This window comes from Xenopus laevis, chromosome 5S, assembly GCF_017654675.1.
Source record: "Xenopus laevis strain J_2021 chromosome 5S, Xenopus_laevis_v10.1, whole genome shotgun sequence".
NCBI lineage: Eukaryota > Metazoa > Chordata > Amphibia > Anura > Pipidae > Xenopus > Xenopus laevis.
Window position 1 is genome coordinate 81,698,837 of NC_054380.1, and position 21,890 is coordinate 81,720,726.

The 21,890-nt window shown below is 35.9% G+C and overlaps 1 protein-coding gene across 1 annotated transcript in view; it reads right to left on the reverse strand.

The window, feature by feature from the left end:
* The window catches only part of prim2.S (DNA primase subunit 2 S homeolog), a 53,227-nt gene that overhangs the window by 8,034 nt on the left and 23,303 nt on the right, over positions 1 to 21,890 (reverse strand). The window contains exons 7-11 of the mRNA XM_018265526.2: positions 21,323 to 21,460; positions 13,773 to 13,840; positions 10,879 to 10,951; positions 8,682 to 8,867; positions 2,485 to 2,611 (exon numbers count right to left, since the gene is read on the reverse strand). Of these exons, the coding sequence (XP_018121015.1) occupies positions 2,485 to 2,611; positions 8,682 to 8,867; positions 10,879 to 10,951; positions 13,773 to 13,840; positions 21,323 to 21,460 (592 nt within the window). The remainder of the gene's footprint in view (positions 1 to 2,484; positions 2,612 to 8,681; positions 8,868 to 10,878; positions 10,952 to 13,772; positions 13,841 to 21,322; positions 21,461 to 21,890) is intronic.

Below are 21,890 nucleotides of genomic sequence, written 5' to 3' on the forward strand. Positions count from 1 at the left end.
CCTAGGAACAAATTTGTTACTAAATTAAAACACAAAATCAGCCACAACAATTCTATTTAACAAGCAAGAATGAAAACCTGATTGTGCTGGTGCTCTTGTTTTTGGTTTCAGCCCTTAAACGTGTCTCCCTGTTATAGAGCAGACTACAAGGACAGTTTAAAAGGGGAGAAATAGTAAAGACATACATGTTGTAAGATCCAGAGAAATTCTTCATTCATAAATAATTCTACTTCTAACATGTAAAGGCAAGACTCTCTCTTTTCTCCTGATCCTCTCATTCTCATCCATTATCCATCTTTTACGGACATTAAGACATTTTCCTTAAAGGGATTCTGTCAGGTAAAAAGACCTGAGATAGCTGCCTACAAACCAATATTAAACTAAATAATATATAAAAACTTGTTGGTTCAGTAATAACATTTTAAATGGCAGAGTGAATTATTTGCAGTATAAATAATCTAATTCAGAACTAAAAACTACACCATAAAATCATGACAGTATCCCTTTAATATAATAGGGGTAGGGATAATGGGTGAAAGCAGGGAATCTCGTCTTTGTATACATTTTTTGGTTACACTCTAGTTGCAGCCCTGCACAATGGTTTACACGTTTAGTGCTGAAAACAAACTTCTATATCTCTTGCTACAGATGAAAAGATACCTGTCCATTCTAACAATTTCCTTCTAAGTAAATTAAACTAGCTCAGAGAAAATTGCTTTGAAAGACTTCTAAAGGTTTGTGGCAGGAGAATTAGAGACCTGACCACTGTGCTTACAGACAGACAGCTATTCCCATGGCAATCCATCCCTTCACAAAAAATAAAGTATAACTTTTTAATTAGAATTCTAGGCTAATAAACCAATAAACACTCGATTTGTATACATTCATAACTAGTACTTGTATTTATAACTGCAACTATTGAACCTGACTGTTTCTTAAAGGAACACAATTTTACATTTAGGGGAACAATCACAGAAATTAATATTTAATATAAGCTTCCTCTTACTGAAGTAAGAAACTTTGTAAATACAATCAATTTAAAATTCTGCTTTGTTTCTGAATTAATCAAGTTTATCTTCACTATTCCTCTCTCAGCATCTGTTTCTCTTCATTATGTCTTCATGCAGCAGTTGGGTGTCAAATGAATGATCCAATGTATCTTATAGGGGGGCTCCCTGTCCTAGCAGATGGATTAGAGCTCACTCAAATAACTGATTCCAATACAAACTAAATCTAACAAAATAACTGCCTTTTGCACAAATTCTGCAGGTAGAGATACAGGATTTCTGGAGAATATCCTGCAGGAGGCTTAGATCTATACCCATTTAGTGATGGTTATGCATATATATTTGTAAAACCATTAACATTCTTTTCACCATGAATCATAGATGGTGGTTGTGTCCTACTGCAGCCTAATGGAAATTCAAGCAGAAGGCAAACTTGCTAATCACACTTTCCACTGCATGTTTCAAAAATGAAAGGTGAATGTGATTGAACAGGAAAATAATATAACTGAAGGCGCCACGTTATTAGCTATCAAGAGTGATTCTTGTACTTATCTACTAACCTGGCATGGTGATCAACTTCATCAAAAAAAAGACACCAGCACAGGTTACTCTTTGCCAAGTACCATCCCTACATCTTCATTTATTTGTCCAGGCATCTTTGTCAGTTTTAGGAGAGTATACAGAAACACTGGAAAAAGTTCTGTACAGCACATGTGCTCATCCAAGAGTGACAGTGGGTATTTGGAAAACCAGTGTTACCAAGCAGTACTCAAAGGCTAGTGCTTAGTAGGTAAGTGAATGGAATAATTGAGGGGGTACCTGATATTTTAGAAGCCACTCCATTTCACCTTGCCTTCCCTCTTAAAACATTTCAGTTAATCACATTTGCCGGTATTTTATTTTCATATCATTTATAATTTAACTGGAAACATTCAGTTTTTGCATTCAATAAGCTTCTGAAAACCACATATTTCAAACAGAATAAAAAGGAGAGAAAGTGCTATTTCACTCTAAGACCATATTCAACAGCTTTTTGTGTATATTATACATTGTGTCTGGTAAGCCTTAACAATTCACCAGTAATAACTATACATGTATGGGATTTGTTATCCGGAAACCTGTTATGCAGAAAGCTCTGAATTACGGAAAGGCAGTCTACAGTATACTCCATTTTATCCAAATCCAAATTTTTAAAAATGATTTCCTTTTTCTCTGTAATAATGAAACTGTACCTTGTACTTGATCCAAACTAAGATATAATTAATCCTTATTGGAAGCAAAACCAGCTTACTGTATTTGGTTAATTTCATGTTTACACGATTTTCTAGTAGACGGTATGAAGATCCAAATTATGGAAAGATAAGTTATCCGGAAAACCCCAGGTCCCAAGCATTCTGGATAACAGGTCCAATACCTGTACCATATACCATGATAACTGCAAAATGCAACACTGCATTGATCTACAGATTGTCCTCACCATGATAGTCTCCTTGACTGGGTGGATTGGATAAAATAACCTTCATGCAACTGTAAGGTGTATAATCGGTCCTCTTCCCTTCTTTACCATAGTTATGACGAATAGAATAGGCATATACCTTGTCAAACTAAAAAAAAATAAAAAAAAGTGTGAATTTATTTGCAAGGTTAACATTTACAATGCTTAAAAAAAAAGCATCAATCATCATCAAATTGGGTCATTGTCACTGCACATATGGTATACGCAGTTTAAAGGAATTGTTCAGTATAAAAATTAAAATTGGGTAAATAGATAGTCTGTGCAAAATAAAAAATGCTTCTAATATAGTTAGTTAAGCAAAAATGTAATATATATAGGCTGGAATGACTGGATGTCTAACATAACTTCCCACTTTGCAGTTCTCTTGATTTCCAGGCAGTAACCAATCAGCAACTCGAAGGGGGCCACAACTCTTTGCAATTGATCCTCCACATTCAGCTCAGATTCAAAAGCAAACTCACTGAACATATATGTCCCATGTGGCCAAGTGAAAGCTCACTCCAGCCTTTATTACATTTTTGGCAAACAAACTATATTAGAAACATTTTTTATTTTGCACAACCTATTTAATTTTAAAAAATGTTCTACGTTTATGTCACACTGTGCCTTTATTATGATAATTATTATTTACACATCACGAATATCTCCTGCAGAACTTTTAAGTCTTTCACTGGTCATTTCATTACAATTCTTTTACAACATTTTCTGCCTAAATCTTTAAAATATCCACAAATATTATCCATAGGTTTATACAGAAATCGATTATAAAATCACTATAACACAAAAAGATTAGACCTTATTTTATTTTTCAGCTAATACAAAAACATTAAAAATCGCTTTTTGCCACTCATTTAGTTGCATTCAGCTGAATTTAATCCTTCTGCAAGATCAAAAATGACATTTGTCTGAGGTAAGGGCTTATTCGGGGGGGGGGGAGAAAAAACACAATGGTACAATGGACTATAAACACAACAAACGTTTCTCGAAACATTTCTATTTGATGAAAACGAAAAGGCAAATAAAAAAATACTGTGATTTTAATATAAAAAGGTATAATGCTGGAATTGAGGGTTAACTGGAACTAGATATTGTACCATCTGCAAACTGATGGATACTGATCAAAACATTCATTCTGCATTATTTATTCCTAAATGGAAGGGAATACATTTCCAACTGTTTGTAGTGAGCACAAAGTGAGCCCATCAAAGCTGCTAAAATACTATTTTAGAAGGGAAGTTTCATTTAGCTTTCCAGAACTACAATTCATTCTTTACCAACAGTTCATGACTCCGCTTCTGTTGGCAACTGGACTTCGAGAACATATTTTGCTCCTGTTTTTCCAGCTATTATCTTGGCAAAATGTTAAAGTAGGAATACTTTAATGTGATTCAAATCAGAACCTTTCATAAAGTTTTTTCATAAAAGTGTCATCTCTTAAAATATAATGTTTTGTATGTCACACCTTTGATAAGTGGCACATCAAAATAATCGTTTTAGTGTTTATGGCTAAGGGAAAACTAATTTCTATATTAATTGACCGGCTAGACAACCTGTGATCCTGGAAGTAAAGATATCCATTGAATGTCTGGATTTGTCTCAAAGTGGTTATCCCTTTATTCACTTGTTTATATCATACACTGAAATTATTCCATAATCTAATGAGCTGTACAAATGATTACGCTGAGAACAGAACAGCCATAGTCTGCAAGAACAGATGGGATACTTCCATGCTTATGAATATATCATTTACAGCCAGCAAAAGCACTGAATAGAAAGCGGGAGACTAAACACATCTTTTAAAGTAAGACAAGCCTCTAAAACTTTATGGGGCAGATCACCTTCACATAACTTATTTTCAACATTGGACAACTACTTTTCTCACTTGCATTCTATTTTTTCATTGGTTCTAACCATAATTTGCAAGCTTTAAATGTGCCGAGGTCTGCTGCACAGCATTTACAGGATTTCTGCTCCACAGCACTAAATGCATATAAGTATATTGGAGGGGTCAGGTAGGGAGGACAGTTCAGCATTTTTGGAATGAAAACTAAAATATACATTGTGTTGTGACTAGGAATAAAATTAAAACCTAAATACCTGGAAAAAGGGTGGAAAGATTCAAGGGCATACAATGTTATAAAATGCAGCGTAGAACAATCAGACCGGACAGCATAGATCAAAGAGAAAAGCGGAAATTAGAATTAATATATTGTACATATGGATATCAAGTAAAGGATGAATAAATATCACAGTATTCTGCCATACCACTCATTAGCCCTTTGTTCATCTCTTTATTACAGGTATGGGATCCATTATTAGGAAGCCAGTTATTCATAGTTCAGAATTACGGGAAGATCATCTCCCATAGACTCCATTTTAAAGGAAAACTATACCCCTTGAAAAATGCAGGTCTCTATAAAAAATATATTGCTTGAAACAGCTCATATGTAAAATCCTGCTTCATGTAAATAAACCATTTTTCATAATAATATACTTTTTTAGTACTATGTGCCATTGGGTAATCATAAATAGAAAATTGGCATTTTAAAAAAATAAGGGCTGCCCCCTGGGATCCTACCATTCACAGTGCACACAAACATACCAAACATGCTAGGTCACATGAGTCAATTAACGGACAGAGTTCTGTCTTTTGCTTCCACGCTTCTCCCTGTTAGAGCTACAGTATTTCTTGTCAGGTGATCGCTGAGGCAGCACAGAAATCATCACAAAATGGTGGTTCAAGGCAAAAGTAAAAGAAGTAAAAGGGCAATATTTACTTAAAGAATCTTACCAAACTGATATGCGACATAATTTGATATAAACTGTTGCTTCAGAATTCATTTTGGGGGTATACATAGTTACATAGTTACATAGTTACATAGTTAAATCGGGTTGAAAAAAGACAAAGTCCATCAAGTTCAACCCCTCCAAATGAAAACCCAGCATCCATACACACACCCCCTTCCTACCTTCTTCACATAAATTATATATACCCTTATCTATACTAACTATATAGAGTTCTGTATCACAATAGCCTTTGATATTATGTCTGTCCAAAAAATCATCCAAGCCATTCTTAAGTAAACAAATCAAAAACATTTCATTTTTCTCTGTAATAACAAAACTGTAACTTGTACTTGATCCCAACTAAGATATAATTTATGCTTATTTGTGGTAAAAATACTTTTGGGTTTATTTCATGTTTAAATTATATTTAGCAGAATCAAAATATGAATTTCCAAATTACGGAAAAAAACATCTTATCCTGAAAACCCAAGGTCCCAAGCATTCTGGATAACAGGTCCCATACCTGTATTATATTGTATTTATATAGTACTGACAAGAATATGCAGTGCACAATTCACATATACACAACATACACACAATGCACAGAAATTGCCTGGGTCACACAAATATAGGACCCCAGCACAAGAAGCAGTGGTAGTAAAGTTCTACAAGCATCTTACATGTTACTCTAATAATAAAGTTGGTACTGAGCTTCTATTTCTATGCATATGAATCTTCTAGCTCAGGGGTCAGCAACCTTTTGTATCAAAAGAGTAATGTTGCCCCCTCTTCAACTAAAGCCGCAAAATATAACCACTTATAAACTTAAAAGTTGTAACCTTTTTTTAACTGTTACAAAAACAGAATACAACAAATCATACCTCTTAAAATTTTGGAAACAGAAAGAGGGACAAAAAGATTTGCTGCGCGTAGCAACATTTTGTTGATCACACACACATTTTTGTGACCACACCCCCAATTACTATGTCCGTTTTACAAAATTTGGCAGGTTATGAGAGCTTGAACACATTTCTGTGGTTTTTATGTTTTATTAGAGTTTTGCTAATGAAGGTGAATTGTCCTTTAACTTGTGACTTTATCTAAAACTGTTACAAAGGTATCTTAAAGCATGTATTCTGGGCTATATGCCAAAAGCCAATTAAGTTAGAAACCTTGCATCTTTTTCTGGCAGTTCAGTGCAGCAGATCAAAGAGAAATTCGGGACATATCAATACAAATCCGGGACTGCGGGTTGAGCTGTCAAAAGCGGGACGGTCCTGCTAAAGACGGGACTGTTGGGAGGTATGAACAAAAAAAAGTGCAGTGTGCATGTGTATGCCTACTTTGAAATAAATTAAACAATGAATAGCCTTATTAAATGCTAGTTCTCATCTGTTTAATGTGACTTCTGTTTCTGAAGCTCCATGCTGATCTTTCCTCTCGTCTTGAGTGTGTGACCACGTTAAGGACCATGATGAATCATCTTGCAGCGGCTCGGCCTTGCCTGTTACCCCTGGGACATCTGTATAAGGCCATTCAGTGTTTAAGCCTAAACATACACACTGCCACTTCTGTTTGTACATACCTCCCAACTGTATGTTTTGAGTGGGACAGTTCTGCTTTTGACAGCCCAACCCGCAGTCCCGGATTTGTATTGATATGTTCCGAGTTTCTCTTTGATCTGACATCTATACAGCCCTTGTACCTGCTGGTGGCTTCCTGAGTGTGCGACCGTGGTAAGCTAACCTTTAACTTACCACAGTTGAACACTCAAGAAGCTGCCAGCATGTGTGAGGGCTGTATAGACGACTTTACAGGTAAAGCCGTAAGACCGAGCCGCAGCAAGCAGAATGAAGAGCCGCATGAGGCTCCGGAGCCGCGGGTTGCCTAGCCCTGTCCTAGCTGCTGTGAGGACATGGCTGATTGGTGTTTGTATACCTACGGTTAGTTCCTATTATTTACCCTTTTAGAACTGTTTTTTTGTGAACTGATGGCCTCTGCTTTCAAACAACTAATGTGACTTAGCTACTTGTGGTCACTTTCTCCTTTAACCACACCCAGAACCTGGTGTGCCTAGTAACAGTAACATGCCACTTTATGTTGTATATTAACACCAAATGCTGCATTGTTGTCTCATTCTTGTCACATCTGTTCTCGTGCTGGGTAATCAGAATTCTTAGCCCATTGGCTTTTATATTCATCTGTCTAACCATCTGCCTCAAATGGATACATTTTTGATCTATTCTTTACTGGCTCCTGTTTAATCAGCACCCTCTTTTTTTCTATTAGCCAGCAGTATTTTTATTACAGATACCTTACATAGAAAAATAATTTATAATACTGTATATACTGCGCCAGCAAAAGTCAAATAACCCCTCTTGAAATAACCTGGATATTTTGCCATACAAACTTGTTCTAAAAAAAAAAAAAAACACTAAAAAATGCTCTTGTAGCAGCCTTGATTTTTAATTCATAGCCTCCACTGCATAGAATATTCAGCAAAGTGGTCCACAGTTGTTAGTGTGACTTCATTCTCCAACTGCATATTTCACTATTAAAAATTTATCATTCTCTTCTCCCATTTAAACTTTGTATTTCCTGCATTTCTCGCAACTTACAGAGCTCATTTCAGACTGGCTGCTCCCTTTTCTCATTATAAAAGTAGATAATTATTCCAAGGGTGTCTACCACATTTCTTTTTTGAGAAGCCACTATAGCTTTTTTCTTCCTTTTTGCCTCAGCATGGCTGTAACACTAAGGGGCCCATTTACTTAGCTCGAGTGAAGGAATAGAATAAAAAAAACTTCGACCCCCTAGTTCGCCACCTAAAACCTACCGAAGTCAATGTTTTGCTACCTTTTTTTGGTCGAAGAAAAATCAATCGATGGATTAAAATCCTTCGAATCGAAGTCGTATCCTTAAAGTTAAAGATTAAAAACGGTCATACGCCATGAGATGGGGTTCAAAAGATAAACTCTGATACAAGATATGTCGGTTTATTAAATTATTGACTACCTAAAACAAAAATCATCATCGTTATGGCTTTAGGTTAATGGATGAAAAGACACCTATTTCTAGGATAGCATGTTTAATAGATATTTTCCATCATCTTTATCCAAACAACCAATATCATCATTTTTTTTTTACAGCCAAACATTACAGCCACACAACTGGACATCCCTATTCACAGACAAACACACAACACAATAATTACATTGTAAGCTTATATTAAATTTAAATTTTCACGATAGTTCCCCTTTAACTGTGTACCTGTAAGAAAATAAACTTTGAAATGTGAAAGAATCTTCAAACTTAACTACAAAATTAAGTGAATATAAATAGTAAGTAAAAATATTTTTACATAGACATACTTTTTCGGAGTCTACTTTCCCCTTTGTAAATTCCAGCCTCCAGAACTGTAAAGCCTGTTCTAGTGTCAGGCCAATACCCTTGAGAAACAGTCCATATTGCATACGTCCTCCATGACGCAAATGATGGTTTTCTCTCAAAGACTTGTGCAGCTGACGCATGCACAGGGGGAAAGACTTGGCAGCAAACTACAAGAAAAAAGAAAAATATACATTTAAAGACTAGTAACATCTAACATCTTATAGGCTTATAACCCACTGCTTCTTTGGTGGGTCACTATGACAAAACAATTAGGTGTTTCAAAACTTCAAAATATACTTTTGGGGCATTTTGTTAACTATGGTGAGTTACAATGGCATCTGCTCCATCTATTCATTCTACAATCCAGATTTCCCATACGCTCACCATATATATCTTGTGGTTCAGGTGCTCTCGACCCAAAGCCTCAGCTTCGTACACCCCACATACAACTCTATATTAGGGTCATTCACTGCTCTCTGACAGTGGTTTGGGGGCTCGGTTCGAACCCATTGCAAACCACCGTAAAAGGACATGTACTTCACATACCGTCTGGATGCGGTTAAAATTCAACAAAACTTTATTTAACATCTGACGCATCAGGAATTCAGATGTGAAAAAAAGCTTAGTTGAATTTAAACCGGATCCAGAAGGCCTGTGAAGTGCGTGTCCCTACTGCTGTTATGGTGGGTCAATATGACACGGATATTAAACACTGAAATGTTCTCTTAAAACATTACTATTTAATAAATTAATGTTTTGAATACAGAATAAAAGAATATACATCTTGAGTGTGTGCATGTTTATGTTATGTGCATCTTTAAGGCAGAAAGGCAGGCTGCATAAGAGTCAGGACCAGGAAGTGCGTGAGAGAAAGCAGAGGAAGGAATGAGAACAGCACACTGAATAAAAATTGGATTTCCGCTGCAGGCTGGATGTGTTAACTTTGCATTAAACACACACTGAAGGATGCAGACATAACAACTGGTACAACAAGTAAATTTAACCCTGCAAAGTGAGTACTCTGAAATGAAAATACAACTAGGCCTTTATATATAGGAACCAAGTTTCAAACAGCTCCTGTCCAAAGCAACATCAGCCAAATGAGATAATATCGCTGCTGCATGTAATTTAGCAATATTCAACATTTCTGTGTATCAGATGAATGAAAACAGTGACCACAGATTCGACTTTCCACTACTGAAAGGGAAAGTTAGATGGCAGAGCAGCTGAAACCATTCCCCAGCTTTGACATTAGTGATGTGCGGTTACAAGATGAAACAGCACCACTTCTTCATAAAATAAAAATGCCTTTATTGGAACCCTTTAGGGCATTACAGCAACGTTTCGGGTCACACCAAGCTTGACAAAGGGTCAGGTGTGACCCGAAACGTTGCTGTAATGCCCTAAAGGTTTGATTTAAAGCATGAAAAAAAGGGGGGCTGATGTTATATATACATGTTTAAGTTACAGTGTACCTTTAAGGCAGATTTGGGTAAAAGGCAGGAACAGGAAGTGCGAGTATGACATAAGGAAAAAGCAGAGGAAGGTACGAGAACTGTACACTGAATAAAAGTTGGATTTTCACTGCTGGATGTATAATCTTTGCATTAAGCAAGTGAGTTATGCAGACAGAACAACATCCACTCTTAATCAAATCTTGAGTCATATTAAGGTCCCCTAGATTAAATATGGGTGCCATCTTAAAAAGGTTAAACAAAATTAAAGGATTATGAAATACAAAATGTGATTTACAGAACATTTTTGTAAACAAAGATTAACTCTCAAATATTTATATAAATTGATCTATTAATCGATTGACTTCAGTGATTAGAATAATACCTGTTAAAAATGACAGCAACAGCTTATTACATTATAATACAAGTAGGGATGCACCTAATTCAGGATTCTTTTTCAGCAGGATTCGGGCGAATCCTTCTGGCAGGCCGAAACCGAATCCTAATTTGCATATGCAAATTAGGGGCAGGGAGGGAAATCACGTGACATTTCACAAAACAAGGAAGTAAAATTGTTTTCCCCTTCCCACCCCTAATTTGCTTATGCAATTTAGGATTCAGATTTGGTTCGGTATTCGGCGGAATCTTTCTCGAAGGATTCGGCCGAATCCAAAAGAGTGAATTTGTTGCATCCCTAAATAAAAGTACATACAATAATGCTTACCCCATCTATTTGTTCAAGTGAAATCTTTCCTGTATTACTTTGTGAGCTAAAATCTTGCCCAATGTATGAATGACTGAAAAGATAAAATGAAGTTAAACAAAGAGCTAAGTGGCAGTACACTGGACATCAGATACACAATTAATACAGAAGACAGAATTGTTTGCTATTTTGCACAAAAACTTTGTGTAAGGGAGTCACATAAATGGGTTTTTAGAGACACAATGTTTAATAGACAAGCTTCTTTTAGAATGATGAACAGGATTATAAATAAATGTTTCAATAATTTGCCTGGTGAGTGAAGGAAAAGTGGTTGAAGTCAGGATTGTGTGAGTCCATCCTCTAGAGCTCTGGTCCTAGGCTGGTGATTTTTAGGCCCCTGTAAAAACGAGAAACTGTTGGCACAATGCAGTTATTAGCCTGCAAACACCTTTATTATAAGGTAGCATTGTGTCAAAAGTTTCTCATTTTACTGGATTATTTTGCCCTCTGAAGGAGAGCATTTTTTATTCACGACCAACTCTATGCCGTTGTTTACTTTCAGGCTCCTAAAAGGTCTTATAAAAAGCAGCACAGAAATTAATTTTTAGGGGCGTATTTAGGAAAACTCAATTTTTTTCAATATATAATAAAAAAATTTTTTTTAACAAAGTCACAAACCTGAATCTGCTTAATATACTAATAAATCTGAACAGAAAAAGCATGTGGGGAAAAAGTTGCAACAAAATTTTGAATTAAATCGAATTAAGCAAGTTTTTCGAATTATAACTATTTTTCTAAAGTTATGGATGTACCTCTGCTTGGCCACTAGAGGTTCCCAACGTGCTACAATAGTTTTCACTACGCCTTTGATCCAAGGTAACTATATATTTTTAAGTTTTTCGATTTGACATTGAAAAGTCCAACTTTTTCAGAATATCAAATGAAAACCAGCCTTAAACCCTCGAAGATCATGAAGGCAAAAAACATCTTCACATTGTTAAAGGGACATCTGCCATTGACTTTTACATGATTTCGACAGGTTTTAGCTAGAGTATTTTCAGATACAGATATTTAGCAGATTTGGAGCATAATAAATCTTGAAAAATTAAACGATTTTTCCCCCCTCCAATAATTCAAGTTTTTCCCCTAAAAAAACAACCAGAAAAAACAATTGAGGCTTCACAAATAGGACCCTTTGAAAGAATATACCTGCAGAATTACGATCACCCAGATAAAAATAAAAGGTAATTTTCAAATTACACAAGACTTTTTCCAAGTCCACTTTGGAAATACAAACTTTTTTCAGGGTTCCCAATGGCTCATAGCAAGGTTATAGTTAAAATATTGGTGTATTAATTATTCATCTATATTTCCAAAAACATTTTATCACCAACCCACTTCTTATATGGCTGGTCTTTCAGGTGCATCTAAGAAAACAAGCATTCTCTCAGAATCTCACCCTCACTGGCATTGAGCCTGCCTTCCCCATTCATGCACCAAGACCCAGCACCACCACTGCATGATCAGCACACTTTTTATCCCATTAACTTATTGTTATATCTCTAAATTTTGTGAAGGCCATCATCTACAGAGTGCATTTTTACCAAATAATTCCAATATTTTAAAGTGATTTTGTTTTTCTCTGTAATAATGCAACAGCATCTTGTACTTGTTGGAAAAGATACATAAATCTCTCCTGGAGGCAATATAGTGCAATTGGTTTAATAATAAGTCGATTATTAAATAAGTAGACATAAGGTATGATGATCCAAATTAAAGGGAAACCCCATTTATCAAGAAAACACCAGGTGGCACCCATTCTGGATTACAGATCCAATAGCTGTTCATAATCAAACTAAAGATTACTAACATCTATTACAATTCAGTATTTGATCATTTCTTGAATCCTTTAACTGATGCGACATTCCTAAATCATGAACTATTTGTATGAATTTATTGCCTGTTGTAAAATAGTTGCATTGAAATGTTTTGACTTCATACATGTTGTATTGGTTCTTATTTGAAATTCAATGATTTTACGTTTTTTAATTAAAAAAATACTTAGACAGCAATATCACAACATCTGGAGGTGGTTGAGAATTAAACCCAATTAAACTAAGCCAGTATTTAAAAAAAAAACAGCAGCCAGGAGTGTCAAATTAATTACTCCCATGCTGTGTTAATGTTCCCCCACAGCTATACTTGACAAATCTGTACCAATTTACAGAACAGTTGAGAGAAAATGAAAATAAGCAGTTAAAATTGAATGCACTAACCTACTTCAGTTTCAAAATGTTTAACAAAACTGCTACTGCCTAAAATATTGCCAGTGTTATGAAAATTCCATGCTGCCTTGATTAAACATTTCATAATTGATTATTTTATGCAATTTCAACATAAAATACATACTGAAACATGCTGATCTTCTTCCTGCTTTGACCGGCGTTTTGGCGCATGCGCAGTAGGAGCATTTCGCCGGTACGGATCTACTGCGCACGCGCCAAAAGTCACGAAGTTTTCCGATTTCACTTCGTGACTTTTGGCACCTGCGCAGCAGATCGTACCGGCGAAATGCTCCTACTGGTCAAAGCAGGAAGAAGATCGCTTGGAAGAAGATGGCGTCGCTGAACTCCGTAGACTGGACCTGCGCAGAAGGGTGGCTCTATTGGCCAGGGTAACAAGTTAAGGGCATTTGCCCAGCGGGACGGGTAGCCCAGGGGGGAGGAGGGAGGGTGGGCAACACACGGGAGGGGGGGGGAGGGTTTTTGCGCCGACTAGGTTTCTTTCTCCTTTAAAGGCAAACATTGGAAATTTATTTATAATAATATAATATAAATAGAGAGTAAATTGTATTTTTTTTAATGTGAAAAAGTTAACATTTTGTTGACATATGACGGTATATTGGTTTTACTTACCTTAAGTGATTAAGTAATGGTTGCAGCCTTTCATCAGACTGAACAACAGGCAGGGATCGAGCAGACAACTGAAAGACAAAAATGATACCTTGTCCATTATTTTGTACACTATGAAGAAAAACATAAAATTGTGGTTTGATTAAGTTCACATTTATATAATCCATATAGAAGTTCCAGATGCTGTTAACTACAGCCATTAAGAATTTTGTATAGGCACGGGATCCATTATCCAGAAAGCGCGCCGGCTTCCAATTTGCCGTGTTAATTGTCCCCCAGGCTCGGGGGCCCAGTTCAAGACTGTCCGCGGCCCGGGGGTTGGGGACCCCTGTATTAAAACACCTAAGCATAGATTTATTATTCGTTATACTGTATAACTTCTAACTATATCCCTATTTGTGTTCACGTCTTGTACATTTGCATTGCTATATAAATAGATACAATGGAAAAATCAAAACTATTTTGGTAATAATTAAGATAAGCTTGACATACCCCTGTAATTAAAATGAAGTATTCCGCTCTCCACAATGATGGACAGTTTTGTTAAATACATCAATGGTCTGTGCTGCCTTTGTCTTGACAATGAATTAAAAGTGACTTTAAAAATAAGCAACCCTGGCACAAAGCTGCATGTAGAGGGACAGATTGCAGAGAGGTGGCTAAAATAAGAGAAACTTGACGGTTCTAAAAACAGTACATAATTTTTAACAGTTTATTTCACTGTCCTTTAGCAACCTAATTGCTGCACAGAAAAAAACAAATAGATTTATATAAGTTGAAAGTTCTCTTAGAATACCACTGTCTACATCACACTACATGTACATTTTAGGTTAACATCTGCAAATAAAATCAGTTTCTTGATATTTTATTACTCCACTTTTGTTCAACAATAGTTACTTTTAACTTCCAGTCTTTAAATTATCTTCCTTTGCATCTTCACGCATACCCTTTAATCATTTTTTTTACATTTTCCTTTAATCATAAAATTGATTATGATTCGTATACATATTTATAATTAAGCTTGAAAAGGGTAACTCCCCCCCCCCCTGTTGTTATCAGTTCCTCAATCATCTTAAAATCCTTCCCTTGGCTAAAGAACACATTTCTGTATCTTACAATTGATTAGAATCAGGGCGAAAGAAGACAAAAAAGATGATAAAATAATTACTTTTATTCTTTAGAAAACTGCCTACCAGATTCAATGTATTCAAGTCTTCTGCTACCTTAAGATACTCCAAAGGAGATGATATATATTCCACCTAACCTCTGGCACTTTATTCTGCAGCAGAAACATAGTTCCAGACAAACTAGCCATCCTGTGAATAAAAAACCAGTTTGGTGGCTGTTTATGCAAAAAAATTATAAATATGTTGCGGTCTCCTGTATTGTTCTTGCCTCCTCCAAAGCTATTCATTCCATTCTCTGTGGTCTCTTGCAGCTATTTCCGGTTTCCTTTAGTCCTTTGACCCATTTAGTCAAGGCCACACAACCGAACGCAAAGGTCCAACCATTTTGCAACCCTGCCTCCAGGGGAACCACACTACCTATATCGCTAGATTTCAATTTTAGTAACCAATGAAAGATAGGGCTAGCACGTACTATCTGATATTTGTTCACACCAATTCAGAGTGCGACTAATAATGCTGCAAACACTGCATTGGAGTACTGACATGTCATACGGAGTTAACTTTGGTGATATGATGCGTTAATGCAGTTCAAATGCTCAGAATACCTGGGAACTGGAGTTTTTGTGTAATGAGGATTTAACATAAGGTAAAGCACTGTATGTAATTACAGACAGATACCATACATAACTTATACACACAAATAAAAACTGCACAGGTAGTCACACATTCTAAATTATATAGTGAATAAAGTACCCCCTCTTATAAGGATATTAGAAGTTACAGAGGAGCTTCATGACCATATAAAAACACGAGTGTTTTTATACAGATCATGGAACTCCGAGGTAACTTCTAATATCCTCATATTTTGCAACTGGGGGTACATATAATAATAGGGTTTCACTAACTTTCTTTATTAAAGTGTCTCCTAAAACTACAGTACACACAAGGATAAAATTGAATTGTTTAAAAAGGAGGAGAAGAGAAGAAACAATTTAAGCACACGCACTTTATATTTATTGCCACAAGGTGTGAATTTCATATATAGGTGTTAACGGATTGGTGAATGAACGAAGTGGAAAAAGTTGGTCATTAAGTTAACTGATACACGGTCCATAGAAGTGAGGGTTAAATTTAACCATTGAAGGCAATTCGCAGTCAAAAACAAGGTTCTTTGTTTTTTCTCTTCTCCTTTTTAAACAATACATACAATACACAAAAGCTATGAATATCTTGTAAATTATATCCTTATAAACGGTGAGTTCTGATGTCATCAGTTATAAACGGTGAGTTCTGATGTCATTTCTGTCACGACTCACTGAAACTTGTGTATTATAATAAATAAAGTACCCCCAGTTGCAAAATATGAGGATATTAGAAGTTACCTCGGAGCTCCATGAACTGTATAAAAACACTAGGCCTTGTGTTTTTATATGGTCATGAAACTCCTCGGTAACTTATAATATCTTTATATTTTACAAGAGGGGGTACTTTATTCACTATATAAACGATGCATAGTATTGTTATCAGTTATAATCAGTGCTCAGTGAGTTACAAGACTCACTGAAACTTTTATATTATAATAAAATACCCCTTGTTGTAAAATATGAGGATATCAGAAGTTACCTTGGAATTCCATGACCATTAAAAAGAATTTGGCCTTGTACTTTTTTACCGCCTTCGCCACGCACAACTTCGCACAGACAACAAATTCACTAAGTTGCAAATTTTTATCGCCGGCGCCGAACACTTGCGAAGTTGCGCTAGCATTACTACGGCAGGCATAGCGAAGTTGCGCTAATTTGCATATGGCGGGAAGTTAAATTTCAATGGACGTATATGTTGCAGCATATATAGTACACTACACAAGCCCAGGGAACCTTAATAAAAGAAAACAGAGTTGTGATATTGCCCTATACATTAGCCCACAGTATAGTTTAAGTGCCATATGTAAGGAAATGTAGGGGGGGGAAGGAGTGTAACCAAAAAAAAAAAATGTACGATCTTTTTTAGCCTATCGCCCTGTAAAAAGGTAAAGAAGTCAGAGTTTTTTGGGACTCAGAAAAAAATACCAACTTTTTTTGGACCAAGTCCTATCTACTCTGTTGCACTTCGCCTGGTCTGAGGTGGCGAAGGCAAGTCTGGCGATAGAGGTAACGTTCAGTAAAAACAAAAACTTAGTGAATATGCGTAGTAATGCTCTTTCGCCAGAGCGAAAAATACGCCTGGCGTTAGAGTGCAAAGTTGGCCTAGAGTCTCCTTCGCTAGCATAATTACGCCAGTGCCCTTTAGAAAAACGGCGAAGTGCCAAAACGACGTCACACTGGAGAATTTTCGCCAGCGTTAGCCACTTCACCCTTTAGTAAATTTGCCCCTTAATGCGTTCTCTAAAAGAGATAATGTTTAACATGTAAACAGGCCTCTGAACCTGAAGGTGACATTAGTGTCACTCCTACACCACAGCCCACTAAGTCATTTTAGAGATTTTTGCTTTCGTTCTAACTTGTAGCTGACTGTTCAAAACGAACTGCAGATTAGTTGCTATTGGCAACAACACTTTAAATTAAAAATGGCAAACCTAAAATCATTATATGTGTTTTGTTAAAACAAATATTAGAATTTTGTTTTAAAAATTACAACACAGGCTGTTTGCATACAAAAAAGTTCCCACACATATATTTTGTAGAGACAGTTTAGACACAAGATCTTTATGCAATATGAATGATATTAATGTGTTACGAACACAAAAATCTTATTTACAAACACACAAATAGTAAAAGTTTAACTGCATGTAGACACAGAATGACAACTCATTACTTTTCAACACCTGCTGTCTGTATTACTTCAAGCACATGCTTACATAGTGCATACTTCCATTCTAGGCATAAATTGCATTAGAACTTCACAGACAAGGTGACAGCTCCTAGTGATAAAAAAATACAGGCTCTGCATAGTGGACGATGTGCTATATCCATCTTTTCACCTATTAAATTGTAATGACAGATTGTGGTACTTCGGTGGACTCTTTGTTCTTCATCCCAAACAGCTGTCACTACATTGGTTTGAAATGATTAAAACACGGCATAGCTAATAAAAGACTGAAAAACTCAAAATTAAAGGCATAGTAAATAAGAAGCACAGGATTGTCAATTTAGAACAGCAAATTCATTCCATTATGCCAGTATAAAAATCTCTTTCTACCACTCCATTTGGCTAACATTTTCACTGGGGCTAGCAGTGGGGTGTGTATGTGTTACTTTGTTCTTGTGTTTGGGTCATGGTCCTACTGCGGGTGGCCCAATGCTGGCAGGGGATAATATATTTTGGCAACAGGTGCCCTTTAATTATAACTAAACCAACACTGCCAACTGGGACACCCAAATACATGGAAATTGTTTTGTAACCGTTTTCAAATTCATAAATTTATATTACCATTATAATCTTTGGAATGCTCTCTAGTCATTTTCACAATGGCATTTTTAAAACTTGAACTTCATGGCATACTGTACATCAAAAAATGTGGCTATGATGTAGGAGGCCAACTGTGATTATTTTTCATCTTAAAAAATAAAATAAACAGGAATCAAATACAATATCAAATGCAAAGAGCATTTATCAGTTTATTTTTAATATACGGTTGTGTTCAAAATAATAGCAGTCCAACAGCACTAACCTGATTAATCACTGTTTTTGGCAGAAATTGTATTTCTACATAATTTACTGGTAGGTAAAGGAGAGTAATAGATAACCAACAGTCATTATATGCTCACTGCTGATTCTGTGTAATTGGCTTGTTCCAAATAATAACAATGAGGCGTTCAATTAGTGAGGTGATTCAGTCTGTGAAAAAACATTACGGCCCTCATTTTAGAAAGGAAGGCAGCAAATGTTGTGCAAGTTGGTTATAGTCCAAATTGGTTGTTCCTGACATTGTTCAGAAGAAACGCGTACTTTGATTAAAAAGTTGATTGGAGAGGGGAAAATATTTAAAGAAGTGCAGAAACGATAGGCTGCTCAGCTAAAATGATCTTGAATGCTTTAAAATGGCAACCAAAACCTGAAAGACATGGAAGAAAAGGAAATCTACCTATTGGGACCTATTTATCGCATAACAGGGATGGTATGTGGATCAGTTTCAATACATCAAATTAATTGAAAAAGGTCTTGGTTCTAGACCAACAAGACTTAAATTATGGAGTGGCCAGCCCAATCCCTGGACCTTAATCCAATAGAAAACTTGTTGAGTGATGTCAAAAATTCTGTTTCTGAGGCAAAACCAATAAATACAAAAGAATTGTGGAATGTAACTGGTGCAAGAAGTTGGTTGACTCCGTGCAAAACAGATGTGCAGCAGTTTTCAGAAACACTGCTTATACAACTAATTAGTAGTTCAGTGATTCAAAGGAAAGCAAAATCTTGAAATATTTTTCAGTTTATACAGCGAATCGAGTTTTGTTTATCATTGGCTGAGCTTAAAAAGAAGCGACTTCCTTTTGATATATAACATGCCTTATGGAAACAGTAGTATTTCAGCAGTGAGTTTATTGGATTAACAAAAAATATGCTAAATGCATCTTAACGAAATTAGACAGGTGCATACATTTGGGCACTCCAACAGAGATATTACTTCAATACTTAGTTGAGCCTCCTTTTGCAAATGTTACAGCCTCTAGATGCCTCATATAGTCTTTGATGATTGTCTGGATTCTGGATGGCGGTATTTTTGACCATTCGTCCATACAAAATCTCTCCAGTTCAGCTAAATTTGATGGCTGCTGAGCATGGACAGCCTGCTTCACATCATCCCATAGATCTTCGATGATATTCAAGTCATTAATTCTGCCATTCTTGCACTTACACAATATTTTGGGATTATGCAAATCTTATCTTAATAACGGTGTTCACAAAATGGCACCTGCCTGCTAGTTGTAAATTGCAAGACTGATGGAAATAAAATGTAAATAATGTATAAAGTGTAAGTTTATTTTGCATGTCTAACGTATCAGAAAAGGATTTGGAATTTCTTAGGGTGGCAGGCCCCCTTTAATGATAAGTAGCGTCGTTATATGTGTTATGCCTAGACTGCAATGTGACACCTAAAAGAACATCATTATTCCTACAATCTGTGTGCCCAGTTTTGTCTTGTACTCCTTTAAAAACATTAATGTGTTTGTTGTCTATGGAAAAACAGATATTGATAAAACAGGTGACAAATACAGCAAGTGCAATATTCTAAGTGCAATACTTTTCAGCCCTTGAACATACACGATTAGTGATGGGCGAATTTCCCGCGAAATGGCGAATAATTCGCAAAACAGCGCCGGCGTCTCGTTTTTTACGCCGACGCCCATTTTTTTTACGCCGACGTCCATTTTTTTTGGACACCGGCGAACTTTCACCAGCGAATTTTCGCAGCCGTTTGGCAAATTTATTTGCCGGCGGTGAATCGCGCAAAATCGCGCCTGCCGAATAAATTCGCCCATCACTATACACGATTATAAAATTTTTTTATATTGTCTCAATACCCAAGAGCATTTGAGGGTATACTCTGTAGGACAATTTTGCATTGATAATTAAAATGTCAGTCAATTTAAAAAAAAAAAAAAAAAAGCATAATTCAATATATTTTTATATAGCTGTCATAACACTTGCGTTAACATTGTGAAGTAGCTGCTACTATAGCTGTTAGCAAAGGTTACCTAAATTGAACATTTCAATTTGATCCTAAATTTGCAAATTCAAGTAGGTTCGTTACACCGAAAACATTTCACTATTTTAGGCAATTAGAGTTGTAATGTCCCTTTAATCTGGCACCAGAAAAGCATTTTTTGTACCAATTACCCTTCAAAAAACTTTTTTGAATTTTTGAATTTAAACGTGCATTGGACAATCTTAATACATTCCATGCAAAACTAGGTCCAAGATCAGCCATATTTGCTTACCAAAAGCAATAACTTTCATTTACTGTATTTGTTAAAAAATACTTTAACTAATTTATCACATTATAATATTTGAGATTATGGTACGTTTTGAAAATGTTATAAATTAGTAACAATAACAAATACCCGCAATAAAACCAGCCTCCATGATTTATATAACACACTATGAATACAAGAGTTATCTTAATTCATACAGAATATTATTTGATTCTTTTATAAACGTCATTAAAAGAAGAGCCACTTGACATTTGTTAATAAACTACACAAATTCGAGATATTACACTGAAAACGTTCACAAAACCATAAAAAGAATATGAAAGTTATGAAGCAAAACATGAGTAAATACATTTAATCATTCATATTTTAGCATAAGTACGCAAGCATTTTAAAGCTTATATGAAAGCACTTGTATGGTTTAAACTAATTAAATATTTCACACTGCTCTGCGAGAAGATGTATCCCGAGCAACAATAAATAAATCCTTACTTACTGCCAAAGCTTTTGATAACTTTGCTCTGAAGTCATTCAAGACAATGGAAACTATATCTTTATGAGGAATGAATGCAAAGCCGCGCCACAGGAAAACCTTTCTTGGTCGAACTAAATCAAGAGCAGCTTGGAAGGGAACCTTAAAATAAAAAAAGAATTATCTACTTATTATTTTAGACACAGGTATATATTTTTTTTAAATCAGACAATAAATGGTAACATTTCTCTCAATAAAGTAATGCAGGAAGAAACCCCCATGCTTTTTTTAGAAGGCCCTCCACCAAAATGCAAGTGATGAAGTGCTCCCCCATCACTTGCTCCCTTGCCCCATACCTGGCCTGAAAACGCAGAGTAGTGCAGTGGGGTTGGCAGCATATCATAGCTGGCCCCCTGTGAGTTGAGAGCCTCTGCACACTGGATTTGACATGGAGGTGATAACCCAGCTAAGCTACTCTAGAGATGCAATTCATGTTCCAGCGAAGGTGAATGGACTTTTTGCTGGAGGCATACTTTTAGAAAAACTTAATCAGAGCCTGAAAGAACTTTTTTTTTTTTTGCTCATTCTATTA